The sequence below is a fragment of the Podarcis liolepis genome, assembly GCF_965112155.1.
Source record: "Podarcis liolepis genome assembly, chromosome: 16".
Classification (NCBI taxonomy): Eukaryota; Metazoa; Chordata; class Lepidosauria; order Squamata; family Lacertidae; genus Podarcis; species Podarcis liolepis.
Window position 1 is genome coordinate 37,290,528 of NC_139567.1, and position 27,859 is coordinate 37,318,386.

Here is a 27,859-nt window from a genome sequence, read left to right on the forward strand (position 1 = left end):
TGGAGCTGCCACGTCCGGCGCACCACAGCTGAGGAGAGTGTGCGGCAGTGTTGCTATGAGTCTCCTCTTTCTGCCCGTGGGTCATGCTTGACCGTGGGGTTGCAGCTGCCCTGGCCGGTGTGCCACAGCTGAGAATGGGCAGCAGCGTTGCTTGATCTGCTGACCTTGGAGTTTGTTATTATGGGTGTCTTCGCATTACTGCCTTTCTAATGTGTTGAGTTTCAGTGTATTCCAATTGTAACCAGACCCTGGGATTGTACTCAGCGGTGAGGAGGGGACCACAAGCGTTTTAAATAAATAATAAACGAGTTGAGTAATAGGGAAGCATCGGCAATATAGTCTTTCACAGCTGGACTTTAAGTTTAGTCATGCTGTACCTGGAAGTACCAATTAGCTCAAGTCTCTTAAGGCAGTTTCTTTTTCTTTTACCGAAAATGCCTCTCCACGTTGTAACAAGCAAGGATTTTAAGCCAACTTCAAAAACATGGACGGTTTTATTGGCTCACACAGAAAGACGAGGAAAATACCTGTTCTCATCGCCATCAGGCTCGTTTATATCTCAGCTTATTAATAAGCTGAGTTAGGATCACACAATCACGGCCAAAGTCTGACTGTCTAAAGGAGCCTTGCAGATTCTGGTTAATATTTAGGTAGGCACCTTGCTAATGCAGGCTGTGTATGTACCATGCATGTAAAGCACATTACTTTCGCCTGCCCCGAATCCTGGGAAATGTAGTTTGTTAAGGAATTATAGCTCTGTGAGGAGTAAATTACACCCCAGAATTCTTTAGGGGAAAGCCATGTGCTTTAAATGTAGGGTTGCTTACACAGCCTCAGATTGCTGAACGCTTGTATGCAGAAAGCCCCGGGTTCAATCCGTAGCATCTCTGCTTTGGATCTTGCAGAAGCAACTGTCTTCCGTCGTGGAACCCAAGGTGTTACACCCATCCTGGCACTGACCGGTCCCAGCCCTGCTTAGCTAGCAAGGTGGTCGCCTCGTGTGCTGTCAGAGGTCAGAAGGAACTACATTAGTCTTGGCAACTGTACCAAATTGGACTGCATACCCTCTAGGTGTCCCGATTTTTTCAGGGACAGTCCCGAAATTACGAACGCTGCTTTGATCCCAGAATGTCCCTAGTTCCCTCACCAGCTCCACTGCTGAGCTTGGGGAGGAAGATGAGCTGGCGCTTGTCGTGAGTTGCAGGCAATGGCAGTGGCAGCTGCAAGAGGGCATCCTGTTGCCTCTCCATGGCCATTGCTGCCAGCCTCCTCCCTTGGGCAGCTCGTGGTGGCTGCTGGAGAGCAGTTGAGGAGGAGAGGATGCTGCCACTGAGGACCAGCTTTGTGTGACGCGCCAGTTCTGAGGTGCAGACAGGGCAGGGCTGCCCTGGGCGGGAAGAAAGGGGGAGTGGAGCAGAATGCAAGGAGTCTTGATTTTTCATATTTTAAAAAATGCTTTGTGCGTCTGCATCTAATCCTGCCCCTTTCTAAAAATTTATTTGTTGGTGTGCGTTTTTCTTTTTGTAAATCCGCAGAAGAAAAAAGTAAAATAAAAACATGATTAGGGGGTTTTCTCAGGACGGTGGAGTGTTTGTGTGCTGTGTCCTATTGCTTTCAGTGGTGGTGGTGCTCACCCTTCTATTGATAAGAAGTGTTCTGCAGGAGTAGGGAACAGAAAATAGGGGAATGGGAAAGGTCAGCAGGGGGCAAGAGTGAATAATGGCCCTATTTCCATCTGAGGAATGTTGGAGGGTATGGGACTGCAACTATACTTATTTACGGAACTCGTATTTCACAGGGCTGGGCTTATCCCATGATTTCCACGGGAACATGGACATTACTAAGCAACAATATTCAGCTTCCTGGAAATCTCAGGTTTCACATTTTATTTGAAAAAAAGCAAATCTCTAGGCCTTACAGATGTGAAGTGGCTGAAAGCGAAATAGGAATGTTTGTTGAAATCTCAGAAGCCAGAAGGGTGGCTGAAGATTTCCAGGCATTCAGGAACAAGGATTCCCACGACCTAACAAAACCAGGATAGATCATGCCAGATAGAATCAGAGCAGAATAATTTATGCAAAAGAAGAAGATGCTGATGCAGATTTGGACAGCTTGTAAAAATAGTATAAATCAGGTACAGAGCAAAGATGGATTTTAGCTGTTTGTTTACTTGAATTTTTTGTTTTGGGGGCTGATGTTTTGTGAGAGTTGCTTTTCGTGTGTGGCAATTTTATTGTGGATATGTTTTTACATATTGTATTTTTCATTCTGTATGCCGCTTTGAATTTACTTTCAATTTTCAAAAAAGGCAAGGAACGAGTTTTAAGATAAATAAAGTTGTACATGATGGATGCAGAATTTAGCACATCGCTTTGGTAAAGTGCGAACAATTCCAGGCTACTTATTGCAACCTGTAGGAGCACAGTTTTCTGTGACTAGTAGATAAACTAGCCTGGGACTAAGCTAAGCACAGATCTTGGGGCATATTCTACAGTGGTACCTTGGGTTAAGTACTTAATTCGTTCCGGAGGTCTGTACTTAACCTGAACCTGTTCTTAACCTGAAGCACCACTTTAGCTAATGGGGCCTCCTGCTGCCGCCGTGCCGCCGGAGCATGATTTCTGTTCTCAGCCTGAAGCAAAGTTCTTAACCTGAAGCACTATTTCTGGGTTAGCGGAGTCTGTAACCTGAAGCGTCTGTAACCTGAAGCGTATGTAACCCGAGGTACCACTGTACTTCCATTGCTCCTACTCCCTTCACTTTCTGTTCTCAACCTCCCACCCCACATCCTGTTGCAAAGGAGGGGGTTAGGAGCACTACTGAATATCTGCCCCTACTGCAACATGCTTCCTGGGGATGATTGTCTTCTGGTGAACAGAGACCCCACCCACAATGCAATAGCCTCCCACCCCAAGTGCCAGGCCGTTGGTGAAAGGGGTGCCATATTTCACTTTGATGTGGTGACGGGTGAAAGCCAAAGGGAGGGAAAACACAGCTGCATCACCATGGTGATTTATATTTGTGTTCAATTTACATCCTGCCCATCAATTTAATTGACTTTGACTGAGCATTAGGAAAAATGTATTGATGGTAAAAGCAGTTTCCTCCAGTGGAACTGATTGCCTAGAGGGGTGACGGGCTCCCTTATGGGGGGTCTTAAATTTGAGCAGGGGTGGGGAAACTCAAGCCTGGTGGCTGAATGTGGCCCTCCAGACATCTCTATCAGGCCCTTGAAACTCTTTCCCAGGCCACACCCCTGCTTCATATCTTCCTTGAGTGTTTTTACTGATCATGTTCTCTGATAATGCCTTTAATGAATGATAGAGAGTGCTGATAGAAACTAGCCTACTGTACAGAGGTGAAATTTGCATTTGTGGCTCCACCCACTTCTGCCTCTGGCTCTGCCTACTGCCGCCATGTGGCCCTATGGCTGAAATAGGCTCCCCAAACCTGAGGTAGAGGCTGCACATCTGTCTGTGAGAGTCTCCACTTCTGAGGAGCAGGTTGGATGAGATTACCTTTAGATTACCTTACAACCCCCTGCAATGCAGGAATCTCAGCTATAGCATCCATGACTGATGGCTATGCAACCTCTGCTTATAAACCTTCAAGGAAGGAGAGTCCACAATCTTGGAAGGGAGACCATGCCACTGTCCAACAGGTCTTACTGTCAGAAAGTTATTTCTGATATTTAGTCAGAATTTTCTTTCTTGTAACTTGAAGCCATTGCCCCGAGTCCTACCTTCCAGAGCAGGAAAAAACAAGCTTGCTCCGTCTTCCATGTGACACCCCTTCAGATATTTGAAAGTAGCTACCCCATCTCCTCTCAGTCTCCTGTTTTCCAGGCTAAACATACCCAACTCCCACAACTGTTCCTCATCAGGGTTGGCTTCCTGACCCTTGATCATCTTGGTTGCCCTCCTCTGCACATGTCAACGTCCTTCTGGTGCCTAGAATTAGACACAGTATTCCAAGTTGGTCTAAGGAAAAATAGAGTGGTATTGTTACTTCCCTTGATCTGGAAACTAGACTTGTGTTGATGCAGCCTAGAATAGCACCAGCTTTTTATGCTGCTGCATCATACAGTTGACTCATGGTAAGCTTGTGGTCTGCTAAGACCTCTAGATCCTTTTCACAAGTACTACTAGTAAGCCAGGTGTCCTGCATCTTATATTTGTGCATCTGGTTCTTCCTGCCTATGTGCAGAATCTTACATTTGTCCCTATTGAAATTAATTCTGTTAGCTTGGGATTGTTCTCCAATCCATCAAGGTCATCTTGAATCCTGATTCTGTCTTCTGCAGAATGAAAACTGTTTCTTAAGAAGTACTTTTAAAGGGCAAAAGAAAAAAGAAGAAAAAAATGCAAGAGATCTAGTGTGTGTGTGTAATAAATGGGAAAAAAGTAGTAGTTGGTCTCCATTGATTCTAGAATAAAAAGTTGTGTGTACTCATCCTAAAGGTCCATCCGGGGTGCAGTCAAGGCATCACTTGGGGGCTGAGGTCCATGGCCCCACTTGGCAGAATGAGCTGGAGGTGGCACATATTGCTTTACTAAGACTGCATCTGGCCCTGCCTTGATTCCTAGGGTTCCTAGGAGACTATTAACTGTGAAATTGTGTGGATGTATGCATATATTCAAAAGAGTGCCTTTATTTTGAGATATTTAAGATCAAACCAAATAAAGCAATGAATGGGTATCTTCCCCCAAATGAAAACGTTTAGTTATTGGCTTTTTTTCACGTCGTGCCTCTCTCTCCTGCAGGAGGCTCCTTCCAAAGACGTTGAAGTGTTTACTTGGCGCATACTTGGTATGAATGAATATTTCTGCAAAATGTAGGCCACAGTGCCTCAAGCGACAGGATGTGCCACAGGGTGGGTACTTTGCATTCATATTCAACAGCTCTTCCATTTCTTGTTTGCTTCCTTATGTAATCATTCTAATACGATAAATATGTATAGAATCCCATAAAGCCTCCCACTGGAGAGAAGCAAACGTGGCAGAGGCGAGTGGGCAAAAGGAGAGCGCGCCTGAGAAAAAGGTCGGAGCAACGGGAGGCTGCGCATGTGCCCAAACTGATGCGCAGTGAATTATCACCCCCAAGGTTTTTTTGTTTTTTGTTTAGTGTGCAGTTGGACACAAAATGTAGAGTCGGGGTGCGTGTGTATCTGTGCAGTTGGGAAGCTGATAATATTCATTTTGAATAATGGGGAAATTAGACATGTTAGAAGTATGTGTTTATTAAGTACTTGAATGACAGGCCATGTCAGGAACAGCATGCACACAAATTATAGAAGGGTTGGAATGCATTCAATTTCCATACTTAAAACGAACTGACCAAACCATATTAAAGGACCTTCTTTTAGCTGGAGCCTTGTCTTCTACACCTTCATCTTTAGGCAGTTTAATGCCTTGTTGCATCCCTGTAAATATTTTTGTACCTGTTCGTTATTGAACTAAGGCAGATTAAAATATGAAATGTTGCCGGGTGGTAGGTAAGGCTCCTGTGGAGTACCCCTGATGCAGGCTGTAAACAAGGAGCAAAGCATGCTTTTGTGTTGTTCCTTCGCCTTTTTCTTTTTCTGTGTCTGACAGGGCGCTTGTGCATTTGGCAAATCTGTTTAAAAAACCCTGGTTACCCCACTGGGGTTCAGTGTGTGCAGTTGAACTAGTGTTATGCACAGGGCTGAGCGGCAGTCAGTCTTTGCGATTGATTGGACATTGTTTTGGCTGGAAATAACACTGGTGGTGCCTTTTCAGTTAGCGCTTGTTGGCAGGGCAGAGGTCTCGGCAAGGCTTAAAAGTCTGCTTTGGAATATAGTCTGATTTAAATGGGAAAAGAAAAGAAAGAAAAAGGAGCATTGAATGTTCAAAACATTATTATAAGATGAGATCTTATAATAAAATGTGAATGTTAACAATACAAGCAGTCAAATCTCTCCCAGGATGAGGGTGAAAAGGAGACAAAAGACGTCAAAGGATCATGAAGGTCTCTATAAATGCCTGTTTCTGGGGCAGCCGACTGGGTCTCTTAAAAGAGATAGCTAAGCCAAACTTCTCAATGTTCTTATAGCCAATGTGGTGCCCTCCAGTTGTTGTGGGTCCCAACTTCCATTGGCCACAGCCAATGGAGCACAAACATCTGAAAGGCACAAGGTTGCCTACAACCAATATGAAGCCGGATGTGGAATATTCAGGACAGACAAAAGCAACTAATTATTCATGCGGTGCCTGGTTAAACTAAAGAATTCATTCCCACAGGATGTAGCAATTGGTGACCAACCTGGATGACTTTGAAAAAGGAGTAGACAAATAAATTCATGGAGATAAGGCAATCAATGGCTGCCCGCCTCAGTGGCTATGTCCTACCTGCACTTTTGGAGGCTATATGTCTCTGAATACCAGCTGATCAGATTCACAAGTGGGGCTATTGGTTCTAGGTTCTCCTTGCGGGCTTCCCAAAGTCATTTGGTTGGCCACTGTGAAGAAAGGATGCTGGAGATGGGCTTTTGGCCTGATCCATCAGGGCTCATCTTATGATCTTTAGATTGGCCACTGCTGTGACTCTGTAAGGCTGGTTTTTATGCTCATAGATGTTTGCCCTCCAGCAAAATAATTTAGTTATTTATTATATTTATATCCCACCTTTCCCCCCAAGGAGCTCACGGAGGCATGCATGAAAGACAGATCAAACATTATAGTTCAAAATGATGCTTGATAACAGTCGCCACCGTGACCTGAAATATTGATGCTTCGGTTGGATGATTACATAGCTTCTGTTCTGTGGTGTCAACACTGAATAGACCCACTGAAATTAATGGGCATTAGTAACATTGGTCCATTAATTTCAGTGGGTCTAATCTGAGCATGACTAATGTTGGGTATAACCTATAGCATTATCCTGCATTGTGTTGTCCTTATTTTGGGGGTGGGGGTGAGAAATGTACTTGCCTTTGGGTCCAGCTTGGCTGCTTATACGTCCTTACTAGGGCTGCAGTTGGATTTTAGCTGATCAATCATGAGGTGTGTTAAAAAAAAAAAATCATTGTTATGAAATAAAAATACTGCCCCATATAATAAATTATAGCACGAGAAAGAAGAGAAAAAGGACATAATCGTATCATTTGTATTCTAACATATTATAAATATATACTTTCCCATAAATCTATTTACCTTACATTCCTAAGAAACATCTTAAATTAGCTATATGTATAATAAAGGGAAATGGTAGTACCACTCCTATTCGGCCTTAGTCAGACCCCACCTGGAATACTGTGTCCAGTTCTGGGCTTCACAGTTTAATAAGTATACTGTATAGCCAAACTGGAATTCCTGCAGATGAGGATGGCCAAGATGATCAAGAAGATGGAGCAAGCTTGTTTTCTGCTGCTCTGGCATTCAAGTTACAAGAGAGTCCAACCAAATATTAGGATGAACGTTCTGATGGTAAGAGCTGTTCAAGAGTGGATCAGACTGTCTTGCAAGGAGGTGGGTTCTTCTTCATTGGGGGCTTTTAAACAGAGTTTGGATGGCCATCTGTCAGGCCTTCTTTACCTGTGATTCCATTTCCTACATTGCAGCAGGTTGGACTAGATGCCTCTTGGTATCCCTTCCAAACCTATGATTCTATGATGATGTGAAATACAAGCACAGAGGGTTTGAAGGTCGAACCATATTAGTTTTAGTCTATTTCTCAAATCATCTACCCATTAAATTTCTGCATAGGTACCAACAATAGTTTTGAACAAGAAGCGTATTCCCTTTTTCTTTTTAGAATATGTGTGCTTTTAGACTGGGCTTTTAGAGATGGCTGATTGCCTTTCCTAATGTAGTTTTTTCTGGCTTTCTGACTGCCCATTAATTGTTCCTTTTCATGTTATTTGTAATGCTTTTGTGTCTTTTTTAATTACCAACTGTTAGCCCCACTGAATTTTTGTTTTCTAAAGAAAGGCAGGCTATACAGTTTAAATAATAGTAATAATTTTTAAGCATGGTGTGAAAACACTTTTGATCCCCCCCCCCCCCGTATCTCCACCCTATTCATTAAACACCGGAAAAATCTTCTGTTTGATGCTCATTGACTTGTGGCCTAATCTTAAACATATATATTCAGCAGGCCTTCACCTTCCTCCTTAGTCAGTTTTGCATATGATTCATAGTTGAGAAAGGGTATCTTGCCATGCCATGACCACCTTTGGATGCCATGGATAGCTTAGGGTTTAACCATGGTTTCAGGCTGAGCACCAGGGCTAACCCCCACTCCCCCACATCATACGTATGCAATGCTCTCAAGAAAAAGAATTATGAATCAAGGACAAATTACTGTGTGCTATTCATTTTGATTGTAAGCTGCTTTCAGGAGTCTTTGTTGGAAAATTGATTGACTGGACCAGATTACCGTGGCCTAGTTAATTTCACTCCTAAAGTCAACTTTAAAAAGATTGCTTTTATGGCAAGGAAGTGAAGAGGGGGAGAGGGAGTTTGCATGAGGGAATATGTAAACCTGTCCTTCCGTATACCTTTTTAAAAAAACGCTGATTTTTTAATTTTATTTTTAAAAGTTCAACAACTTTCTTAGGCGCTGGGAGGGGACGGGAGCCTATGCATTGTGGGCACTATCCAACAGGCACATCTGCTGGCTGTCATGCTGAGGGCAGGCAGGTATGCCCATCCAGTCCAGCATCCTGTTCTCACAGTAGCCAACCAGATGTATATGGGGAAGCAGGATCTGAACGCTATTGTGCTTTCCCCTCCTGCGGTTTCCAGCAAGCTGGTACTCAGAAGCATACTGTCCCCCACACTGGAGGTAGAACATATCCATCAGGGTTAGTAGCCATTGAGAGCCTTATCCTCCATGAATTTGTCGAATCCTCTTTTAAAGTCATCAAGTGTCCATTGCAGGATAGCTCAGTTGGTAGGGGATGAGGCTCAATCTCAGGCTCATGAGTTCGAGCCCCACGTTGGACAAAAAGTTATTGCATTGAAGGAGTTTGGGCTAGATGACAACCTTCATGGTTCCTTTCAACTCTAAGGTTCTACTATGCAGCAGGAGGACACAAACATATGAAACTTTTTTAAAAAAAAAGGTTTTATTTTGTTCTTAAGGGGAGGGGTCAGGGCTGCCTGGGAGTGGGGTCCCAGCCAACAAAATGGCTGGGGCAGGTCCGGGGGTGGGGTGGGGTGATGCACTGGGACAACCGATCTCAGTGATCACAGGTAGGAGGAGGAATTACGCTATGACCAGATCATGTCATTACCCAGAAGGCAGATTTAGTCATTGTTTGAGGACTACCCTTGCCTCCAGGTCTGGTTCTAACCGGATGGATACTGGAATCAGCAAGGGATACCCACATGACCTGAAGGTGCTACTGTGCAATGCCAGGTCAATGATTCATAAGACCACTGCCATCCATGACTTGATCGTGGATGGAGGACTTGACCTGGCATGTGTAACAGAGACTTGGTTGGATGAAGCAGATGGGCCTGTCCTTGCCGCTGCTTGTCTACCAGGTTTCTTACGCACAGCAACCCAGGCCTTGTGGGCGGGGGGGGGGGTTGTAGTGAATTTTAGTTGGGCAATAGGGCAGTACAGGATTCCTTTTGGTTTACCAACCTCCCCGCTGCACCAAGTATTCCCTGCCCGAGCTGCTTCAGGTCGTGGCGGATGTTCTCCTGGAGACACCTAGTTTGGTTGTCCTGGGAATTTTAATATCCATGCCGACACGACCTTACAAGGGGCCACTCGGGACTTCGTGGAAAGCATGGCCTCCATGGGGCTGTCCCTGAATAAGTCTGATCCAACTCATAACCCTGGACATGCCTTGGACCTGGTGTTCACCTCTATGGATGTTGGTGATCTGACACTAAGTAAAAGTGAAACTGACCTGGAGGCACAGATCAATTCTGTGTCCAGGGCAGCTGTTTATCAGCTCCATCTGGTACGCAGGCTGAGACCCTACCTGCCTGCGGACTGTCTCGCCAGAGTGGTGCATGCTCTAGTTATCTCCCGCTTGGACTACTGCAATGCGCTCCATGTAGGGCTACCTTTGAAGGTGACCCGGAAACTACAACTAATCCAGAATGTGGCAGCTAGACTGGTGACGGAGTGGCCGCCAAGACCACATAACACCGGTCTTGAAAGACCTACACTGGCTCCCAGTACGTTTCTGAGCACAATTCAAAGTGTTGGTGCTGACCTTTAAAGCCCTAAACGGCCTCAATCCAGTATACCTGAAGGAGCGTCTCCACTCCCATCGTTCTGCCCGGACACTGAGGTCCAGTGCCGAGGACCTTCTGGCGGTTTCCTCGCTGCGAGAAGCCAAGTTACAGGGAATCAGGCAGAGGGCCTTCTCAGTAGTGGCACCCGCCCTGTGGAACGCCCTCCCATCAGATGTCAAAGAGAAAAACAACTACCAGACTTTTAGAAGACATCTGAAGGCAGCCCTGTTTAGGGAAGCTTTTAATGTTTAATAGACTATTGTATTTTAATATTCTGCTGGAAGCCGCCCAGAGTGGCTGGGGAAACCCTGCCAGATGGGCGGGGTATAAATAATAAATTATTATTAATTATTATTATTTTAATAGCAATAACAACAGCACTAGATATCCCTTGCTGTCCTTCCTCCGGCAGGTGGAGGACCACTTTATTCCAACAGGCTTTTGAGAACTGGCTGTTTTAAATATATAACAATATATTTGTTTTTATATTGTTTTAATTGTATTATAGTTTAATTACTTGTAAACATTGTTTAATTTTTTTTAAAATATGCTTTCAGCTTTTCATATTTTGTCCATGTTGTTTTGATTCTGGTAAGCAGCCTTGAGTCTGGGGAAAATGTGAGATATAAAGAAATATAATGACACCATGTGGGTGCAGGAAGCAAACAGAGAATACTGGAGAGAAGTTGAAGAGGCGTAAATCCAAAGATGGATGTGAGATGCTCTAGAATCACCATCATCATCATCATCATCATCCCCATATTTATGAAGGCTGGAGGTGTCCTAAATCTTTGCATGGGAGTTTTCCATAAACTGGGAGGATTGTGACACATTTTTTAAAATCCTCTCTTGACCTTGAAATGGCACCACATTGTAAGACATTATAAACAGCTCCTCCTTTTCCTGCCTTTGCTCATTTGGAGCGAATTGTCCCTATCTTACCAAGTAGTAGCAGTGTTCTTATTATTTTTGAGGAAGTTGGGGAAATACAATTAGATTTTTTTTAAAAGAGAAGAGAAAAATAGGAATTCTGATTAAAAGCACAGTCTCTTTCAAGTTTCCTTCATTTGCAGAATCACCTGCAAGCAAAATTGCCCCCGCGGAGAATAAAGTGAGGAGTCCCACCGAGTGGCATATGGGATCAGGCCTTTTGGGGGACATTTTTTACGGTTGTGATCCGCTACCAACCACTCCAGCCAATGTGATTATATTTAAACCAGGAACCGGAGAGAAGTTGATCGGCATAATGCAATTTGTGGGATTACTTTCTGTCTGTTCCAGGGGCACAAGGGAAGAAGATATGAATAAGGAGAGGTGGAAGACGACGAACGGGATGGAGACCCCCTCCCCAAGGCCTTTATTCAGTGTTTCTTCTGAATGCCTTTTCCAGAATGGGTTGCTGCCAGTCATGTAAGCCATAGCACAGATTTCATGCAGGTATTTTTATTTTTTTATAGCCCTAGTGTTCCTCCTGTTTTGAGCTACCAGCTCCCATTTGTTGCCAAGGAGCAAACGATATGTTACGGTGCAGCCACGTTCAACAACAAACCCCCAAGGGCCCCCACTTTCTTCCCTACCAAAATAGCCTTGGGGAGGTTATGACTTGCTTTGCAGAAGAGAGGAGATGGAAGGGGTTCTTAGCCCTGTCCCTGCAATCAGTTTCCCCTCCCCAAAACTCTTCCCTCGGCTGCTTCTGTCAAGGTGCATGTTTATAAGAGAAACACAGTCCCCAAACACATACAGTATCAGCGACAAGTGAAATTCAGCTGAAGGGTTAAGCACGTTCTGCCTTTCCCCGTGTTCCTTCTCCCCTTCAAAAGCAAACCTTCCCATGGGCACTTTGTAAGGAAGGCTAGAGCCACTGGTGCTATCCTATAATAACCAGTTTGTCCCATATTCCCTCTTTAAAAGAAGCAGATTGCTGCTCCAACCAAATTCTGAGTACCACCCCCCACCCCAAGCTTCATTAGAATAAAAATGAAAACATCAGTAGACATCACCGCAGATCTCCCACTAAATGCACTTGTTTACAAGTAGGCAAAATAAATGCAACATTATCAATGTACAAGAGGGCAGGACCCCCCCCCCCCGGAACAAGGAACTTACCATCTAAAATTCAGCACAGGGGAAACCTGAGCTCAGTGGGATCTGCTTAGCATGCAGAAGGTCCCAAGTTCAATCCCTGGCATCTTCTGGTAAGGCCAGGAAAGCTCCTTGTCCAAAATTCTGATGAGCTCCTGGCGAGAAGTTAAGATAATGCTGAGCGATAGGGACCAATGTTCTGACTTGGTTTAAGGCCGCTTCCTATGTTTTAAGAGTAAGGGCCATAGCCCTGTGGTAGAACATCTGCTTTGCATGCAGAAGGTCTAAACTTCAGTCCCCAATAGGGGAGTGCTTAATTATTCCAATTTATTTAACTATGCCTGGCATAGCCTCTGAGCAAACATGGGCTCTACATCTTGTACTGGAATCTCAGGATGATCCTTTGCAATAAGGAAGGGGCTGCAGCTCAGGGGTGGAGCAGCTGCTTTGCATGCAGGTCCTGGGTTCAAATCTAATTAGCATCTCCAGGTGGAGCTGGGAGAGACGTCTGAAACCCTGGAGCGCTGCTGCCTGCCAGTGTGTGGATGACACCGAGCTAGGTGGACTAGGGATCTGATCCAGTATATAAGGAAGCTTTTGTATGCTTGTCAACGGTGTAGCCACCCCCACTGGGGCCTCAAGCCCCGGGGGGGGGGGGCACGCAAAAATAACCTGTAAGGGTGTGGAGTACATGCCAACACGATGCCACTATTGTGGCGAGATCAAACGCAGGGGAAGCTTCCCCTCCATCTTGCACCGCGGCACAAAGGTGTTGCAAATTTTCTCGCCCTTCCTCCTCACCTCACCCTTACTCAGGACGCTTTAAGAACATGGGTCACATAAATTGCAGTAATTTCTAATCTGGCTATTGCGGTAAAGTGATTTTTTGTATGCGTGTGTGCCAATACAGCTCCTTGCCAATGGTGCAAGGGACCCTAGGCACGCCTGTGGCGTCTGTGGGCCTTTTTTCATTTGCCCACCATTTGGGAGGTCCGCAGAGGGTGCATTTGGCAACGTGAGAACGGGCCTTTTCAGGGGTCGCTCTCCGCCTGTGCTCTCCCTTGCAAGGCTCTCCTGGCACCATCATTACATAACTTTAGGAGCCAGGCAAAAACATTTCTTTTCTGCCAGGCCCTTAATCATCTGTGGCTTCCTTGACTGGGTGGGACGTTTTTTAAAAACAGGACCGTCTTTCAGGCTTTTCCCTCTATGGCCGTTTCAATGCATGGGTTTGTTTGTTTATACAGTGGTACCTTGGGTTACATACACTCCAGGTTACATACACTTCAGGTTATAGACTCCGTTAACCCAGAAATAGTGCTTCAGGTTAAGAACTTTGCTTCAGGATAAGAACAGAAATCGTGCTCTGGCGGCGCGGCAGCAGCGGGAGGCCCCATTAGCTAAAGTGGTGCTTCAGGTTAAGAACAGTTTCAGGTTAAGAACGGACCCCTGGAACGAATTAAGTACTTAACCCGAGGTACCACTGTAAATTGAGTTATGTTGGTAAAGAAGCAACCAATACATTAATAATAATAATAATTTGTATACTGCCTTTCATCTGAAGATCCCAGGGCACTTCAGAACAGAACAATAATAATAATAATTACGTGTGTGTTGTGCGGGAGAAGCCCTCCTGCTCATTTTTGCTGACAAGGGGCCCTGGGCCGATGCCCCAAGTCCTGCCCTGACAGCACCCGCGTTTTCTCCCTTAGGATCTAAAAAGCACGGCTAACCTGCTCCCACCACGGGAGAGACCTGGGGAGGGGACTGCAAGGTAGTGGGGCTGTCCGGCTCGCCATTCCGTGAGAGAGAGAGCGCTGTTTTGCCAGGCGCAGGCGGCGCATGTCAGATCAGCCCCAAAGGATCCAGGTCACGGTCAAGCCAGGCTGCCGGGCGGAATCCGGGTGCCTGCGTCCGCCCGGCTCCTTGCGCTTGGAGCGCCAGCGGTGGGCGGGCGTCGGGGCGAAGAGAAGCGGGAGCCGGGGAAGGGGGCGGGGCCTCGGCGGAGCTTGTGACGTCTCTCGAATCGGTTACTGTACGTTCTGAGAACTCCGCCCCACGTGCGTCCCAGGGAGGGGGAGGAGGCGGAGGGGGAGGAGGGGTGGATGGGAGGGAGCAAGGCTGGCTGGCTGGCTGGCTCTGGAAGGGGAGGATGGCCGTGCGCGGAAGGGAGAGAGAGAGGAGAGGGGGGAGGAGGGAGAGAAAGCAAGGAGCTTGAGCTGAGCTAAGCTAAGCTGATCCCACGTGTGAAAGGATCTGGCTGGTTCCCCGGCTTCTCTCTCTCTCTCTCTCTCCCTCTCCTCCCCTCCAGCCAGTAATATTCGCCGGTAGCAGGAAAAGAAAATAAAAAGAGGAGAGAGGGGGGAGAAAAAGGGGGGGGGGAGAAAAGAGAGAGGGAGAGAGAGAGAGAGAAAGAGGGAAAAGAAAGATAAAAGGAAGAGAAGTGATCAGAGAAAGGGGGCAAAAAGGGGGGTGGAGAAAGAGCGAGCCAGGGGGGAGGGTGGGGGGTTTCTACAGGGTGGGGGCTATTTTCTCTCTTTCCCCCCTCTCTTTCTCTTTCTCTCTCTCCACGGGGTTGAGCCTTCTTCTCGTTTGCAGCCATGGAGGCGGAAGGGAGCCAAGCGATATCTGGGAGCCCCAATGACTCTCAGCACGACCCTGGGTGAGTTGGATCGTCCGCGCCCCCCCTCCCCTCCGCGTGTGTCCTCCTCCTCTTGCATTGCCACTTTAGAATGCTCTCCTGCCCTCCCCCACCACCTTTTTAACAAAACTGGGTTAATGGGGTGGGTGGGGGGTTGGGAGCGCGCGCGTGAGAAGCCCCCAATGGCTGATCCGGTGCCGGCTCTTTCTGGCTCGCTTTCCCCCCTCTTTCTGAGTTACTCACCTTGGGTGGGTTGCACTGATCTGCCCCCCTCCTCTTCCCCGCTCGTTCCCGGCTTCTCCCCTTCTTTTGCTTCTCCACCTCCTTTTCTTCTTCTCTCTCTCCCCCCCACCCCCCTTGGCCAGACCAGGCTCCGCTTCCCTCGGCGCCCCCCCCAGCCACCCACCCCCCTTTCCACCTCTGCCTTCCTTTTCGCTTTTGTAAGTTACACGTCAAAATGGCCGATCTGACATCTGTGCTTAACTCTGTTATGTTTTCTTCTTCCAGTAAAATGTTTATTGGCGGCCTGAGTTGGCAAACATCACCAGGTAAGACGGGGGCGAGGGTGCGTGTGCCGTGTGGGGAGAGGTGGGGGGCGCCCCCATCTCCCACTCCCCCCCCATCCCTCCAGCCCTGTCTCCTTTGATAGGTCTTTGTTGTTATCCCAGGTCAGTTGCATCGGGTTCTTGCCCCCCTCCTTCCCCTCCAGAACCCCCCCTCCTTTCCAACACTCTCACACAGTCACAGACAGACACACGTTTTTTGTTTTTGTTTTCCCCTTCCACAAGGTTAAGGAGATGCGATATTTTATTTGCTCCAAATAACAGATCCATTTCTCGAGTCCTCTATTCGACCTTAAATTTGCGTGCGCGCACTTTTAAGGGATGGCAGGCTGGGGGGCAAGGGGGGGGGCAGAGCAAAAGAAGCTTCCTTGTGCCACCAAAGAATCCTTTCCCATCTTCTGTGAAAGAAAATAATAGGTCATTCTCTCCCCTCCCCAGTGGCTGGTTTTAAATAATGTATTATTATTTTTATGTTTACGTTTGCTTCTGTGTTTTTTTTCCCTTCCCCCATCTCCTCCTCTCTCTCACTCTCTCTTTCTCCCATCCCACAGACAACCTTAGAGATTATTTTAGTAAATTTGGAGACATTAGAGAATGTATGGTCATGCGAGACCCGACTACGAAGCGCTCCAGGTAAGTCATCTTTCAAATCAAAGTTTTCTTCCTAAGGATACTCCTCTCTTTCTCTCTCTGTCTCTATGTGTATTTTATGGAAGCCTGAATATTCTGTCTATGAAGCAAGTGTCAATATATTTAAGAATATATATATATATACAGTATATATGATTCCTTGGAGGTTTATATATCTTTTTTCTTTTTTAAAAAACTTCTGGACTACTCCTAGTTATGACCTATAGTTCTGAGTCTTGTTTGTAAATGCTGATGGACACTGCTTAATTTTTGCTGGTGGGAACTTGTTAAATTATATCCCACTTTATCTCTTGGAGAAACTTGCTTCTGCTGTTAGGTGTTTTGTTTTTTTTAAAATAGTCTCTTTGGCTTATTTACCCTCTTTTTAATAAAGAGGTCACATCCCATCACTTCTTCTCACTTCTGCATAAAGCAAAGCGGAATGGTCTCTTTTTGGGGAGGGGTAGGAGGGGGAACGATTAAAAGAATGGTATATAAAGTCTTCCCCTTCCCTTCCTCGGAACCAAAGTGTATATTTTAAATGAGAGGGTGGTAGCTTCTTGAAAGAGGGCAAGAGAGGATGAAACTGTGTCCATATTTTTTTTTTATATTTTTGCCGCTTCTTTTCCAGTGCTGAGTTCACGCTGTGTCCCATTTCCCTCTCCACCTTCTCTTGTTCTTTGTCTCATTTCAGAGGCTTTGGTTTCGTTACATTTGCTGATCCGGCAAGCGTAGATAAAGTATTAGCTCAACCCCACCACGAATTAGATTCCAAGACGGTATGTTATATGATGTGATGGAATTGGTGTTTGTGTGTGTGCGGCGTTTTAATGTCTCCTTTATTTCCTGCAATATTATGACTGTGACAGGCTTATTTAAAGAGACAGTGCCCCTTTTTTGTTGTTGTTGTTGAGTCTGCCGGAGGTTTCTCGTTCAGTTTTTTTTTACTCCCTAAAAGAAGCACCAGTCTGTTACTAAGCCTGGAAGTTCTTTCTGGCTTTATGAAATCTCCTAAAATGTTAAATAACTTGCTAGCCACTTCAGTTTTAAACCAGTTTGTTGTGCTTAGTTGTTTTCTGCTAATTGCATCTTGAGCTACTCAGCTTAAAGAACTGCATTCCGGTACAACAACAAAATAAGCTTTCTGTTATGTCAGAAAAATGTTAGTTTTGCTCAGTGTTGGGTTTTTTTTTTAAAAAAGTTTTGTTATTTTTCTTACCACAAAACTTCAAAATCCTCTTCTTAATGCCCTTCCAGATATTTGAAAGTTATGCTCCCCCCTTTTTTTAACCTAACAAGGTGTGTTCTGTGGATCTGCAACTAATAAGTTTCAATGGGATCGTAGTCATTGTTTAGTTCTTGTTGATGTTATTTAAAGTCCGTCCATTGTACCGGACTTAAAACGGCTTGAAGAGTTAAATGCTAGTTTGATTTAAGAGCGTAAGAGTTTCCTGCCATCACCACCTTTCCCAGTACAAGTCCTAACTCATCTGTCGTACCAGAAAAAAGGGAAGTTTGTGCCCTGTTATCTTCATTAGTAATCTTTGAGCAAAATTATAATTAAAGGACACTGGGAAAGGTCACCTCTGCTACAGCAGTTCTCTGTATGGAGTGGGGGCCTCCCCCTTTTTCTTTTGAGGAGGGAGACATCTGATGCAGTTGTCTGATGTACACCCATGACATTTATAAAATTAATTAATGTGAATGTTTTTCTTCAACATTAATAGCGCACAGTCCATTTTGTAAAAGGTGTGTGTGTGTGTGTATGTGTGTGGTTCTTTGACGCAACATATGCACTAATGTTACCAAGATCTGTTTTGTAATGGATTCCTTTTAAAACAAAACAAAAAAAGATTTGGAATCAAACGGGGGTTTTTTCCTTCCAATTCCTAGTAACGTGCTTGCATGAAAGCAGGTGGAAATATTTTCGAGCTGTTAATAACTTTTATGTACAAATTCTGCTGGGCTTGCCTGAGCATGTAAGCCGTGCTCAAGCATTTCATAATTTTGGGGTTTATTTATTTATTTGGTGGGGTGGTAGCATTTCATGAGATTCGGCTATGCTCCTGGGAAATTGTCTCCTTATGTTCATACAAATTTATTTATTTAGGTGTAAAAATCCAGGCAGGGAAAAAACCTTTTGTAAACGTGGGTTGTACAAAGAAAGTCCACTGCTTTGGTCATCCTTCCACCTACTGACCATTAATCCTGAGAGTGTATTAATTACCGTTGTCGTTTATACAGTGCCATTAACTATGTGGCATTTTACAGAGGAACTAGAGAGAGAGAGAGAGAGAGAGAGAGAGAGAGAGATCTTTGTCCCCAAGGAGCTTACAGTCTAAAACTCACAGTGGGAAATATGGAGGGGAAGGAGAGAAGAGGCTAGCAAAAGATAGGAGAAATTGCTTTTTACATGTATGTAAAAAGCCTGGCAGCCCCAGCCACTTTCTCATAGGGTGGTGTTGGGACGGGGAATCGTGTTAAGCATTTGGTTGCGGTGCACCCACATCACTTAGTTTGTGATGTAAGCAAGGCCAAAACTGCATTTATTTGACCATGATGTCGCCCAAGCACACTCGGATTGGCATGGGGTTACCTGCCCCGAAATCTGTGTTTCTCCAGAGTTAAAAAGAGAGAAAGCTAAGATGGGGTTTCGCTTTATAGCTGCTGACTTCTTAGACCTCTGATAGTATCTTGTCCTGCATAGCATTTGACTCTGTTTCAACGTTCAGCACAGGAAGCAGCTCGGTTGGGTATTGACATGGAAGGCGCCGCTCTTGTTTACAGTTACGTTAAAAGCTTGGTTTAGGTAATGGCCATTCATATCAGAAATAGTACTATTATTATTATTAGTCATTTCCTAGAGGACTTGTAGATACAGTAAGTAGCATTGTATCTATCTAACTAACTAATTTTTATTTTTAGTAGCCTTTTTTTCTGTCGGCTGTTCTTTTAAATAGTTGACAGGGATACGCAACAGGTATGGATTTGCCGTGTGGGTCGTGCTTTAAATCTCCTGGTTGCTTTAGGCTGACATTTTCCCCATTTTGGAGCATTCAAAAGAGTCACTGTGCGAAAGACACCCAACCTTTTGAGTTTAACCTATGCTTTAGAGCTTGATGACTTACATCAACTCTCCCAAACGTTATAGTTGTATAATAATGGTAGGCCTGTTCTCTGCCCCCCCCCGCCCTGTCCCCAAACTTTTAGATCACTCAATGGGAAATCTGCACCTGTTGTATTTCTCTGGTAGAAAAGTATCTAGCCAGTGCTGAATATATATGTGTATATATGTAGACAATGTTAATCTCTATGAAAGGGTTAGCTTTGTAGATTAAGGATTTTATGAGTTTTCTCTTCATGCTTCACGAACTGTTACAGTGGTGTATAGTCACTCATTTCTCAGGTATATGGTTTTTCTTTTCTTGCTTTTTATTTTTAAAAAAGTTTTTATCGTAAGTGGAGTGTGGTGTGATGACACATGCCAGCTAAGGGACACAAGTTGAATGAAAGCAGGTTGAAAACATCCCTGTTTTATGCAGGCAGCGAATAGGTTTTCTTAACCCTCTGAAAGTGACTCTGATAATGGTCCTCCGAGCCAAGGTTTCTCTTAAAGACTCGCCCCTGGTTTGCAAGCAGAACTTAGGCTTTAAAGTGATACGAGTAGCCTGCAGTGAGTAAATCAGCTGAAGAAGCTGGGGAGTAAGTTGTGAAAATTATTTTCAGGCCTGCAGTCTTGTAGCCACTTTCGGGGGTATGTGTGTGTGAGTCCTGTTGACCTCAGTAGGAAATAGGATTGTGCTTTGTGCATCCTATTAACTTGGTTAATGGAACCTGTACCCCATATCTGCAGCATGTTTATTCATGTCTAAGGTTAATTCTTTCATAGGCAGTTTATTAAGAAGCTGTGCCAGTCGGAATCTCTTCTCTGCCCTGTTCTGTCCTCCACCCAAGTTTGCTATACAGAGGTTCATAAATGTGTACATGACATTTTTTAATTAAATCAAGTGATTCAGAAATACTGTATTTTGAGCAGTGTCTAGAACCAAAGGAGATTCGAGACCAATAACATTACCCTGTACAAATTTACTTGAGCGGGGGAGTTAATTCACTGTGGAACTTGCTTCCTAGTGAGTGAGTTTAAGACCGCAGCTTTAGGAATCTGTTTTATTACCTTTTTTTGAGATACCCGTTGACAAGTCACCGTTTTTATTATTTACGTGGCAGCTATAAATCTGTGGTTTTAGCACCTTGGAAGACAGGAGTCCATTGTCAGTTAAGGATATAGCCTTAAAAAATTCTATGGTTTGGTTCAGAGTTTTATTACCTGATTTATTATTTTATTCTCATTTTTTAGAAGGGTGGGATTGCAAGTTATTGAATTAAATTAGCTTTAAAAAATCAAATCTGCCTTAAACAGATACTGATTTTCATATAGTTAGCCTTGGATGTTCAAGACTGTATGTTAGTTGTGGATGTCGTTTTTTCTTAAAGGAAGTTTTTTCACAGTTAGCATCCTTTCAGGGTGACCTGCTAAAAGTGAAATTGGGGATATGCAGTTTGGGGTGGAAAAAGCTTTCCTTTCAGGCATTCCAGCTGATTTTTTTTTTTTAAACTGGCAGTTGCTGTTTTTGTTCTTTCTTTTAAATAGTTTTCTTAAACTGCAGAGGCTTTAAGAATCCAAAAGAAAACAAACACAAACGGCACGAAGATTGTGTGCATTGAAAGTCAGAATGGTTTGCATTCCCCTCCCAATTGCTCATATTTTTAAATGCATGCAATCTGCAGAATATGCAAATTGAGTCTAGCATCCAGGATTTGATGGTCAAATTAGCAACAGGGAACTCCTTCCTCTACTTAGCTCAAAATCTTTTTTATAAACAGTACTGTATATTGTTGATAGCTCACAGAACACATTATTGGTTCACTTTCTGTGTGTTCTCCCCCCCCCCCATATGCTCATCCCCCCTTACACCTCTGCACCCCGTTAGTAACCCTGCAAAACTCAATGTACCTGAGAAATGAAGGCTTAATCATTCAGTACAGTATCCTTTTTTTGTTTGTTTTTTGCCTTTCTGAAGAATCTGCGCAAATTACATTGCTTTTCATTTTTCTTTTCTCTCCTCCCTGCTCCCTCACAGATTGACCCTAAAGTTGCATTTCCTCGACGAGCTCAACCTAAGGTAAGAAAGATCAATAATGGGGGGATTCAAGGCATCCTGAGAAGCTCACATTGCTGAGCATGTTGAGGGAGTGGGCGGGGAGAAGCTAGCAGAATTTGCAACAGAGACTTTTAAGGCTGGAATACCTGGTGTCTGAAGGTTCTCTGAAAACTACCTGGTTTGTGTGAAGGAAGGCCCGTCTCTCGCAGATCCATCTCCTTGTGCCATTGTGTGTTTGGTACAAGCAGCCTTTCGTGTCTACCTCGGATCTTAATAATAAAATGACAACTGTGTTGAGTGCCTGTGGTATATTGACAAAGTAAAGGGCTTGTCTGTTTCTCTGTCTGCTTTTTGGTGCCTTTATGTGGGGCAGTTCCCTCCTGTTTAGTTTTGTTCCTTCCCAACGTCCCCCCCCCCTTTTCCCTAGTGCATAACTTTTGAGAAGTGCTAGTTCACTCACAAGCTTTTGAGCCAGGGAGCCTCTGGCTGCTATTGGAAGGCCTGAGCTCCTCTGAGCATTGCCTGCGGAAGAAGCGTTGGAACAAAGAGCCTTAAGTTTGATTGGATAAGTGACCTGTTCTCCACCCCCCCCACCCCCCACTTTATTCAGGGCCGCCTTGTTGTAATGCATTTGGTTGCTTGCAAGGACATGTCAGTCATGTTCAAAAGAGCTTTTGTCCGAAGGCTACCTCCAAAACAAAACTCAGAACCAAGACTGCTGTTGGGGCCAGCTTTTCAGGGTTGGCTCTGTTAGTTCGCAAGGTGGTGGCAGTGGTGCTGCATTCATCCTCTTAATGTGGAGGAAATACTTTCGGCATAGGCGATGTTTTTCTTTCTTTTAAAAAAATGCAAGCTGAAATAGTCCTTCTCAACCAGTACTGGAACATCTAGCGTCAACGGCACGTCCCCCGGAGTGTTCCTGTAGTTGGGTCCCGCTAGTTCTTTCTCCTTGGACAGAAACTCATGCCTGGAATCCCTCTGGTCTGTGTTCTTGGAAGCGGGGGAAAGGTGGACTCAAATCTGTCTGTAAGAGAAAGACTTGTGCCCATTCTGGATAGGGAGGGGTTAATGAAATAGTTGCACAGCGCAGGCATGAAGTGGTTAGCACAGTAAGTACAGTGTAAGTTAGTAAGTACGGGGTAGGTTTGGTCTGCCCAAGGTGGAACACACAGCATTACTTTCTTAGAATTTATGAGTACAACTATGAAATTGGTATGTTTGCTACAGTTTGCTGGGCTAGTAGGAAGCCCAGGTTTCTACAGAGTTCTCTTTGACTCTGCTTCTCCACTGCCCCCCTCTTTTGACTCGGAGGAATCTCAGCTGCCGAACCTTTTTAATTCACGTGGTTTCCAAAGCTAATTTATACTGAATTCTCTTGGAACTGATTCTCTCCCTGCCCCCCGCCTTGGCACCACTCTGCCCATTTGTTAAGAGGAAGGATGTCTTGAGTGTGATACTGCAGGCACAAGCCAGCAAGGGAATATGTGTCAGAATTGGACCGGGAGAAGCTGTTCAAATGGAACACTTGTTCGTGGCATGCAACTCTTGGCGAGGGAAGGAACTTAAGTCTTGTGCAACAGTGGTGTAAAATATAAAAGGGTGTCTAGAGAAGAACAGCGTGCAGCTCTTTAGAAATAGCAGTAGTGGACTACCACCTGATGATGTTGGATTTTAAAACTGTCGGATGACGTTTTGGTGGTAATAGCAGGGAAGCTGTGGGAGACCACTTCCCAGATCTAAATATGTATGTTCCTGAGATAGTGAGATGCAAAAATATATATATAAAAAACCTTTTTGCAAGGAGTTCCTAGAATATGTAGCTGCTTAACAAAATATTGACCCAGACTATTTGATGTATTCAACTTTTAAGTCACATATGAAAATAGATTTGCACCACCCTTCTAAAGCACAGTAATGAAACTGCTTGGTGGGCCTCCCTAAGGAGGGAATTCTACAGGTGCAGCTCAGTAGCTGAGAAGGCCCTACTCTCTGCTTCCACAGAACAAACTGCCCTGGGTGGGTGCAGAGCTCTTGTGTGGGCTGATAAGGCAGAAGCATAAATAATTTTGTAAACCGCTTCTGCTTATTGGACCCCCTTCTGCCGGGCAGCTTAAGCAGTGTCTCAGTTTCAGGTACCCAACAATATCCCCCCAACCCCACTCCCCCAGGAAGAGACAGAGGAATATGTTTTTATGTACCTTTTTACAAGAATTTGAAGCTCAGCAGCTCGGGACATCCCCACCCGCCTTTGTTTGGGCTAACCATGGTCTGAGCTTGCAATGGGAAAACCATAGCACAGAGCGGCTTCTTCTTTAGTGGTCTTGGGCATATATGCTTCTGTCTTCATGGTGCAAATGGTCTCTGGAGTGGAGCAGTGGCCAAACCTGGAGTTTGTTAATTCAGATATTGTGCCAATCTGATGCTTCAAACCTGCTTCAAACCATGGTTTCTCAGTTCAGGCAGAATGCCCAAACCATTGTTAAGCACCCATAACTGTGGTTTGGCATGAACTAAGCTAACGAGTTTGCCCAGATGGAATTATCTGCAAGGCTGATGCTGTAGATAAGCTTTTTTTTTTTTTTTAAAGAGAGTCATCTCTGCATTCTACAGCATTGGCTAGAAAAGTTGATGGGTAAAACTTACAATGATAAATTCTGTCTTTTTTCCGTCTTAATTTTCATGTAAAATCCCAACTGCATATTAGAAATGGTTTCTTTACATGCAGGTCCTGAACGTTTCACATTGTAGAGTTTTTGCTCTAGCCGCACTACAACATCATTTATAAGGTTGTATTCAGGGGGGGCTCATTGAAATCAAACTGTTATATTCAGTGTTAGCTGTACTCTGAGTAGACCCATTGAAATGAATGAACATAGCTAGCTTAGGCCTATTGATTGAACTTGATTGCATCTGAACCAAGTTAGTCAAGATTACTCTGAATGCGACTTACTCTGATGCTCCCCCCCACCCCGTTCTTGCACATTGTTTTCAGTTCACATTGGATTTCACAGGTTTGAGCATGGTTATAGGAAATGGACTGGCATATATGCATGTCCGATGTGGTAGGAAAAAAGAGTTGAGAAGTGCAAGTGTGTCTATTGCATGCTCTTGCACAATGTGCATAGATATAAGTGTGGTAACTCAGTTAACACTTTGTGATACAGAATGAAATTGAAGTAGATCCCTCAAAGGCATGGTGGATATTCTGTATGACCGCCAGGTTCTCTGAAGAAGATTCAAAATTGCCTGAGCAGCAATATGTCATACAAATGCCGCCATATTTTCCAAATTTAGGAGGCTATATATTTCAGGGGCACAGTCCAGCCAAAGTTAAGCACCTTTTAAGGTCCTGATTTTTAATGGAGAGAATTAAGAACCCATTTCATGTTTGTGCCCTTCATTGGAAAAGTGCTTAACTTATGATTGGATCTTGTCCAAAAGGTGCCTTTCTCAAAGCTCGGGAAAACTCTATTTACACACAAAGCAAGGCACTGCTGTCATGTTCTTTCCTTTTATAAAAGTATCTGGAACATTTGTTTTTTACCCGTTGCCTTCATTTGCTGAGGTTCACCAAAATTATCTCGACTTTTCAGGATACCTTGCGATAGCTATTAAAACTTCTTTCCTTGCAGTGACTTCTCTGTAGCTTGGTACAAACTTCCTTTTTTAAGGCTCAAATCGGAAGGTCTGGAGTTTTAGTAACATGAGAATTTCTCGTAAAGGCACGCAACCTAAATCCCCCTTATTTAGAGGTTATTGTTTCTTCACCCACCCTTCCTTAGTGAGTGTCTCAAAGGTGCAGTGAAAATATTAAAACATATGCTGGCTTCTGTGTTGAGCATGTGGTTCCCCCAGGTGGAAAGCTTGTATTTTTGCCTTGCACCTGCTTTTTTGGGATGTTCCTCCCTATTAATCCATTCTAATTTGTTGAGGTTTGTGTTTTTTAAAAAGGGGCTTGTAATAGAAAGGATGTGTAAAATGATATCAAAGGCGGGCAAAAATCTTCCAAGGCGGAATGGACTTGCAACGTCCTCCCTGTGTGGGTTTTTCTTAGCTTCCTTTCTCCCACGAGGCTTCTAAACTGAAAAGTTAATTTTTCACAGTTAAATGGTCAGTGTTTGCCTTTAAAATGCAGACGTTCAGCTGAGCTAGTTGACAGTTCTTTCTGCAGAAATGAGTTACTCATGAAATACCTCTTCCGGTGTAAGCAAAGGACTTTAGGACTTGCAACCGTAGCATCTATCCCCGCTTTGAGCACGGTGGTGATCTTTAACTCCAAGGTTGAGGGCTGTTTTGTGTATGTGTTGATTTGCAATAAAACTTAGCTTCCTCTGATGAAGTGGAGCAGGGTCAACGACCGTAGCAAGGTAGCCATCCTTTAAAGTGCCCCGCAACTAAGGATGCCAGAGAATTCAGTCGGAAATTGTTGGGAGTGGAAGTTGCCGCATTTTCATCCAAGGTCAGGAACAGAAATCACACAAGCGAATAAGAGCGGTGTTTGCTTTTCACTCCAAAAAACGCTATGTTATTTTCTGTCGTCGTGTTTGATACTTCTTTTCCATTTAAATGCATTGAAATTAATTACATAATTATGTTATTTTCATCTGTAGTGGATAGCGTGATAGACATAGGTTTTTGCTGAAGCTGAACTGCAGTGGAACAGAAACCGTGCTGATTGTGATTGTTTATTATCCTTTATTAAATTTCTGTACCGCCCTTTAGCCAAAGATCACGGGGTGGTTTACAATATAAAGTGATGAATCCAGCAAAGCACGGAAATTGCTGCCTCCTTACATCCCTGCCTAAGATTCTTGGTTGTCTTTTCTGCAAATTGCAATAAAGCTCTTGTTGATACAAAACATACAGTGGAGTGATGCTTTTGTCCCCAAATCTCCCATTTTTGTCTAGGCTTCTCCCCCCCCCCTTTTTTTTTAAATCTATCTGAGAAGGCAGCTGTTAGAATTTTTCTGGCCTTTGCTTTATTCATCTGCAGGAATGCTTGCTTCTTCCTGATGTGCGAAATCATTCTTTTTGTGCATTTAGTCCCTAACTTGTAGCTGTGAACTGTTTCATGTTTAGTGCAGCCTTGCAAATTAGCCCACAGAAGTTCCTAGCAAGCCTGCAACATGTTCCAAAGCATAGCTGCCAGGGTTTTCATGGGGGCTTTGTGATCTGATCATATAACTTTGATTTTGTATCATCTTCCTTTGTTACCTGTTTTGTTTCTTGGCTCAATTCAAAGTGCTGGAAGGAAGGTGGGGACTCTCGGAGGTTTTATAGCAGAGGTTGGATGACCACCTGTCATGGATGCGTTAATTGAGATTCCAGCATTGCAGGGGGGTTGGCTAGATGGCCCAGGGGGTCCCTTCCAACTCTATGCTTCTTTAAATTCCTGCATTGCCTAGGATCAGATACCTTAAGAGCTGTTTTCTGCAATATGTACCTACCAGAACCTTAAGTCTGTTTTCAGTGGTACTGATCTGTGTCCCTTTCCTATTAGGAAAACTTGAGAGAATGGGTTTTCTAGCCCTATTGACTGTGTTTGGACAATCATAGATTAGCTTAATAACTGGAGACATGACTGAGCCTTGCACACAGCCACTTTGTCCCCTTTGTGTGTGTAAGTGAAGAAGCTAGCAAGCCTCAGTAAAGAAACCCTGTTTTCCCATTATGTTCAGACCAGGAAACTATGGTTAACAGCTTCCAAATGAACCCACCTGTGAAGCCATGTTTTGAAGTTGGCTTAATATCCTGGTGTGTTTGAATGCCATTGACCATAGTTTCCCAGTCCAGACCCAAGTGAATGGTCATTAGCAATGGAGGTTAAACATCAATGCTGCATAGTGGTTAGGGTGTTGGATGAGGACTAGGAAGGCCTTGGTTTAAACCCCACTTGGCCATGAAACTCACTGAGTGACCTTGGGGCCAGTTGATGTTTCTCACCTTACTTAAAGGGTTGTTGAGAGGATAAAATGGAGGAGGCAGGGTAAGAGGAAGCCCGCCTTGAGCTCCTTGGAGGGGAGGCAGGATATAAATTTAATCAACTGTGTTCCTGGGTTCTGTCTGCATGGCCTAGGAAATAGGAGGCCAAAGCAAAGTGTCAAAAAGATCCCTGCATTGTTAGGGGTTCTTGATTACCTCTTTGCTTCACCTTGGGCCAAGTGACTAACATCAATGAATCTTCGTCTTTGGTGTGCACAGGTGTGTGGAGTTCAGAATTTGACTGAGAGTGAATTGGTTTAGTGAAGAAGAGCAAGCAGCATAAAGGCAAGGGAATTTGCCTTTTTTAACAGCGTCAGATTACTGATTCAGAATAGCAACTGTGAATCACTAACCTATGCTATCCTTGATCATTTGGAACGATGAAGTAGCCTCATATTGAGTCATGTCCATGTAGCCCAATCCGTCTAACTGGAGATGCCGGGAATTGACCTTGGGACCATGCACTGAGCTATGAGCCTCTCCAAGAGGTCTTGTAAGCTAGCTCTCTTAATGGCTGCAGAAATACATTTCGCAGCTTTCGTTGGCCCATTGCAGATTTAACAGTGACAAAATGGTTAAGCG

General features: G+C 44.3%; 1 protein-coding gene and 1 long non-coding RNA gene across 46 annotated transcripts in view; one reads left to right on the forward strand and one right to left on the reverse strand.

Annotated features, from left to right (window-relative positions):
* Window positions 1-27,859, forward strand: part of MSI2 (musashi RNA binding protein 2) — a 451,660-nt gene that overhangs the window by 39,106 nt on the left and 384,695 nt on the right. For 28 of the 44 annotated variants that reach the window (XM_083479981.1, XM_083480014.1, XM_083479974.1 and 25 more), the window contains exons 1-5: window positions 14,898-14,961; window positions 15,448-15,488; window positions 16,055-16,136; window positions 16,828-16,912; window positions 21,275-21,316. In XM_083479981.1, the coding sequence (XP_083336107.1) occupies window positions 14,900-14,961; window positions 15,448-15,488; window positions 16,055-16,136; window positions 16,828-16,912; window positions 21,275-21,316 (312 nt within the window). In that variant the 5' untranslated portion in view covers window positions 14,898-14,899. Of the gene's footprint in view, window positions 1-4,763; window positions 4,874-11,498; window positions 11,655-14,068; window positions 14,335-14,388; window positions 14,962-15,447; window positions 15,489-16,054; window positions 16,137-16,827; window positions 16,913-21,274; window positions 21,317-27,859 lie in introns of those variants that run through there. The other 16 variants (XM_083480002.1, XM_083480007.1, XM_083480008.1 and 13 more) reach the window with 11 other exon arrangements.
* LOC310695548 lies at window positions 5,224-15,363 on the reverse strand. 2 transcript variants are annotated; one of them, XR_014520150.1, is made up of 3 exons: window positions 15,184-15,363; window positions 12,324-12,454; window positions 5,224-5,821 (listed from the first exon to the last, which is right to left on the reverse strand). It is a non-coding gene; the product is annotated as an uncharacterized lncRNA (long non-coding RNA). The 2 variants fall into 2 exon arrangements; XR_014520151.1 differs by lacking the exon at window positions 15,184-15,363 and adding an exon at window positions 14,033-14,134.